Source organism: Cetorhinus maximus, chromosome 21, assembly GCF_964194155.1.
Source record: "Cetorhinus maximus chromosome 21, sCetMax3.hap1.1, whole genome shotgun sequence".
NCBI classification, from domain to species: Eukaryota; Metazoa; Chordata; class Chondrichthyes; order Lamniformes; family Cetorhinidae; genus Cetorhinus; species Cetorhinus maximus.
This window is the reverse complement of record NC_135899.1, coordinates 18,550,084-18,555,567: the sequence shown is the minus strand read 5'-3', so window position 1 is coordinate 18,555,567 and position 5,484 is coordinate 18,550,084. Positions and strand designations below refer to the sequence as shown.

Below are 5,484 nucleotides of genomic sequence, written 5' to 3'. Positions count from 1 at the left end.
GTTCTCATCCTCGCAAGACCACCATCTCTTGCTGACTGTGCAGGAGTCTGTGCCTCCTGACTTCAACAGCCACTCACTCCCTGAACTTGTTCTTTGTTCTCCTGCCTTGCCCATCTCCTTTCTTATTCTGTCTGAAACACATCTGCTATTCTCCTGTTCTGCTTTTCTGCTTATATTTTATTGTTACTAACAGGCAATTCTAACTAAAATTGTTTAACCCTTTCAAGATACTGGAGTAGATTAACTCTTGGCAGGAGTAGATCGTGCAGCCCTTCCAGCCCACTCTGGCATTCAATGAAATCATGGCTGATTCTCTACTTCAACATCATTTTCCTGCACTATCCCCGTATCCATTGATGTTTTTAATATGTAGAAAACTATCCATCTCAGTCTTGCACATACTCAATAACTGAGCCTCCACAACCGTCTGGGACAGAAACTTCCAAAGATTCATCACCCTCTGAGTGAAGAAATTCCTCCTTATCTTGGTCTTAAATGACCTGCACCTTAATCTGAAACTGTGTCCCCTAGTTATCGACCGCCCCACCACCGCAACCAGGGAAACATCCTTGCTGCATTTATCCTGTCAAGTCATGTCAGAATTTTGTATGTTTGAATGAGATCACCTTTCCTTTTTCTAAACTGCAGAGAGCAAAGGTCCCGTCTATTTAATCTTTCCTCACAGGACTGAAAGGTCCGAGGAATACTCCTGTACAAAATTTCAACACTCGGAGTCCAGATTCAATATTCAAGTGGTTCCTTTATTACACATGTGGGCAGTTAACGCTGGGCAATCCAGGCACTTCTCCACCGAGGTTCAAATGAGCACAGTTAATATATTTTTTACTATCAGTTACAACTTAATGGTGCTAGTTAGACAAAGGCCACAGCACAATAATCTGATCATTGTGTTCTTGTACAGTAATTGCAGTGCAGAGACTGGGCATTGTCCTTTTGGGAGACAACAAAGAATGTGCGTTTGTTCTAGACAAAAGGTTTACGGGGGCTGAGGACTGGGTGTGGTTCGAGGCTATCAGACGGTGTAAAATGGCCTTCCCCATGTCTTGATCGAGTCATCCTGAGTCCCTGCCCATGTGTGTCTCCCATTTCCTAATTGCAAATTTACAGCTGAGCCCTTTGTACAAGTTTTTAGCTTTCATGTAAGGCTGTGATTGTCTGTGTATGCTTTGGCAACCTAGATGCTGGTCCTAGCTGGCACTTGAAAAAAAAACATATTTTCTGCATCTTCAGGACAATCCCTCCATTCCAGGAATGTATTTGTGAACCGTCATTACACTCAGTCTATGGCAAATATACCTTTCCTCATGTTCGGAGACCAAAGCTGCACATATTAGTCCAGATGCAGTCTCACCAAGGCTATATATAATTGTAGTAAGACACCTTTACTCCTGTAACCAAATCATCTTGCAATAAAGGCCAACATAGCATTTGCCTTCTAAATTCCTTGCTGTACCGGCTTTCAGTGACTCATGAACTTGGACACATAATTCCCTTTTATGCTTAACATTTCCCTGCCTCTCTCCATTTAAGAAATACCCTACATTTCGGTTTTTCCCACAAAAGTGGATATCCTCACATTTCTCCACCTTGAATTCCATCTGCCACATTTTTGCCCACTCACTGAGCCTCTCCAAATCTCCTTCAATCATCTCTGCATCCTGCTCACAACTGACACTTCCATCTGCAAACTTGGAAATATTACATTTAATCCCAACATCCAAATCATTGATGTGGATTGTGAATATCTGGGGCCCAAGCACCTATCCTTGCGCTACCCCACTAGTCACAGCCTGTTCACCTGGAAATGACCCATTTATTCCTACTCTTTATTTCCTGCCCATAAACCAGTTCTCAATCCATGCCAGTACATTCCGCCAAATTGCATTTGCTCTGATTTTGTTTGCACACCTCTGTTGTGGGACCTTATCAAAAGTTTTCTGAAAATCTGAATAAACGACATCCTCCAGTAACCCCTTCCCTATTCTCGTAGTTATATCCTCCAAAAACTCCAACAGGGATTTGTTAAACGTGATTTCCCTTTCATCAAGTCCATGTTGATTTTGCCCAAGCTTCCCATTATTTCTAAGCGTCCCGTTATCACATCCTTTATTTGAGGCTCTTGCATTGCCCCTACGACTGATGTTAGGCTAACAGGTCTGTAATTCCCTGTTTTCTCTCTTCCTCGTTTCATAAATAGTGGGGTTACATTTGCCACCTTCTAATCTGCAGGAACAATTCAAAAGTGTCTCAAATTTTGAAAGATGACCACCAATGCACCGACTTTCTCTACAGCCACCTCATTCAACATTCTGGGATGTAGATCATCAGGTCCAGGGGATTTATCTACTTTAAGTCTCATTAATTTCTCTCATACTTTCTTTTTAACTAATAATATTTGTTGCAGTTCCTTTTTGATATTTGTCCTTTGATCCTCCATTATTCCGGGGGGGTTTTAATGGTGATAATTGACATTTTGGCAGATTACGAGCAATTTCATGTGATTTGCCTTGCTCGTGTCTGTCATTAAACATGTGGTTTGTGGTGTGTTCGACCGCAGTTTTCCTGTTAATTAATGTTTACCTCATGTTAATTCTTTATGTTAGAATATAAGAGATAATATTATCTGTTTGCATTGTTGACTCTTGGTTAGTAAAATTCTTCTGTTTGTTTCAAAACATGGAATCTTATGGATTTATCCTCTTAGCAAGCAAATGGGATTTCAAATTTGGACGACTAACATAACAAAGTTAATGGTCACTAATCAGATGATAACCAAATTTGAGGGTCTTGCCTGGGACTGTAACACATTTTGGGGTCTGGCCTCGCAATGTACCAAGGGAGACAGCAGAACTCTACAGTAGAGAGGGATCTGGACAATCTGGTACATGAATCATAAAAATTACTTTGCAGGTACAGCAAGTGATTAGGAAGGTAAATGGAATGTTCATGTTTATTGCAAGAGGAATCGAGTATTAAACTATGCAATTGTTGCTACAGCTGTACAGGATCTTAGTGAGACTGCATCTGAAGTCTGTGTACCATTTTGATCTCCTTACTTAAGAAATGAGATAGTTACATAAGACGCAGTTCAGAGAAGATTCGCTCGACTGATTCTTGGGATGAATGGATTATCTTATGATAAAAGGTTGAACAGGTTTGGCCTTTAAACATTGGAGTTTAGAAGGATGAGAGGTGATCTTACTGAAAGGTGTAAGACGCTGACGGGATTTGACAAGGTGGATGCCAAGAGGACATTTACCTTGGAGAGGCATCTGGAACTAGGGGGCAGTTTTAAAATTAGGAGTCTCCCATTTAAGACTGAGATGAGGAGAATTTGTTCTCCGTCAGAGGGTGGTTAGTGTTTGGAATTCTCTTCCCCGGTAAGCAGCGGAGGCTGGGTCATTGAATATATCCAATCAGATCAGCCATTATCTCGTCGAATGGTCGAGCAGGCTTGAGGGACCGAATGGCCTACCCCTGCTCCTAATCATAGCGTTCTTGTAATTTAATTTTCTTTGGTACCTTACAGGATCAGATTGTAAACAATCTGTGTGGTGACATTTTCATACCTGTTTCGCAGAAGTATCACTCCCCACCTACTCTCTCCAGCTCTCTTTCTCTCCAGCCTGCTGTTTCCTCCCCCTTTTCTCCCAAACCTTATCTTTCCCCTTCCCGCACTGCTTCTCACAATCACTCTTCCCTCTCTCATACTCTCTCTCTCTCCCTGCATCACTATCTCTTTCCACACCCTGTCACTCATGCTCTCCCTTCCTTACGCTCTCCCTCTTCTCCCCCATCCTTCTCTCCACCCACACTTTCTCACTCCCCTTGTCCCCACACTCTCTCACTCACCTCCCACTCTCCTTTTCTCTTTTCCTCTTTAACTTCTGCTCTCATTATTACCTCTGCCCTTCCCACAATCTTTATCTCTCCCCTTCCACACACATTCTCCCTCTTCCTGCCATGCACTCACCCTCTCAACAATGCTCCTGCTCGATCTAATGTCAGTCCCTCCCGCCCTCTAACTCCATTCCCCACCCATTGTCCCTGTCAGGCCCATTTCGCCCTCTCATCCACCGACCCAGACACTCTCTCTCCTTCCTCTCCTTCCCCCTTTCCTCACCATTCCGCTATACCTCTCCCACGCCCTCTCCTCCTCCCACGCTCTCCCTTTCCTCTTCTGCACTTTCGCCCTTCCCCTTTCTGCTTTTGTTCACATTCTCTCCCCTCTCCCACTCTCTCTGAGACCTTCACATTCTCTCTCCCACCCTTGTAAGCCCTCCCCTTCTCTCTTTTTCACTCTGCCCGATTTGCGTTCACCCTCCAGTTCTTGCTCGCTCTCTCTCTCACGCCTTGAAACTCTCCCTGCCCCCCTGCACTCTCTACTCCTCCATCTCGTTCTCTCTCTCACACCATCACACTCCCCCTGCCTCCCTGCACTCTCTACCCATCCATCTCGTTCTCCCTCTCACACCATCACACTCTCCCTGCCTCCCTGCACTCCGTCTCTCTCTCCCTCTCTCCCTCTCCCTCTCTCTCTCCCTCTTCCTCTCTGTCTCTCTCCACCTCCCCCTCTGCTCTCTCTCCCACTTCCTCTCCCCCTCTCCCCCTCCGGGCTCCTTCCTCACACTCTCTCCCCCTCCCCAGCCCCTCTCTCTAAATCACTGACTGTGTTATTTTAACTTTCCCCCAGCTCCAGCCTCTCTGACTCTGGATCCGGACACAGCGAATCCCCGGCTCATCCTGTCTGAGGACCGGACCAGTGTGAGACACGGAGACAAACGGCAGCCGCTCCCTGACACCCCGGAGAGGTTTGATCCCTGGGTCTGTGTCCTGGGATCAGAGGGATTCACATCAGGGAGACATTACTGGGAGGTGGAGGTGGGGGAGAAGACTCGGTGGGGTCTCGGAGTGGCCCGAGAGTCTGTGAACAGGAAAGGGGGAATCTCCCCAAGACCCGAGTCCGGATTCTGGTTTGTGAGGCTGGATCCCGGAAGAGGTTATTTAGCCACCACCTCCCCCTCTGAAACCCCCCTCACCCCGAGTGTGAATCCCCGGAAGATCGGGGTTTTCCTGGACTATGAGGGTGGACAGGTGTCATTTTACAATGCGGACAACATGTCCCATCTCCCCCTTTCACCCACACTTTCACTGGGAGAATCTTTCCCATCTTCAGTCCGGGACCGAATGACGACGGGAAAAACTGGGCACCGCTGAGAATCTGCGGGATTCAAGGTCACTAACAGATCCATCCCATAATTTCACACCGGCTCCCTGCCTCCTGCCAGCTGTAAACTGATGGGTGTGGGTCTCAGTCACAGGTGGAGAGAGAAGCCAGGTTAACATTCCGGGTATAAACCCTGTATGGGAACTGGGAACTGAAAGATCAGCGAGGACCTCTGTAGGGCTGGGGGAAAGAAGGAGGGGGAGAGAAGAAACAAATAGAAGCTCAATTGTAGAGAG

The 5,484-nt window shown here is 46.1% G+C and overlaps 1 protein-coding gene across 1 annotated transcript; it reads left to right on the top strand.

Annotated features, from left to right (window-relative positions):
• Nucleotides 1-4,698: 4,698 nt before the first annotated feature.
• On the top strand, nt 4,699-5,264 carry LOC144695448 (E3 ubiquitin-protein ligase TRIM39-like; the record flags this gene model as incomplete). The annotated part of the gene is given in 2 exon segments (XM_078566334.1): nt 4,699-5,149; nt 5,152-5,264. Coding segments are annotated over 2 exon segments (564 nt in total), but the record flags the coding sequence as incomplete, so codon positions are not given.
• Nucleotides 5,265-5,484: the final 220 nt, after the last annotated feature.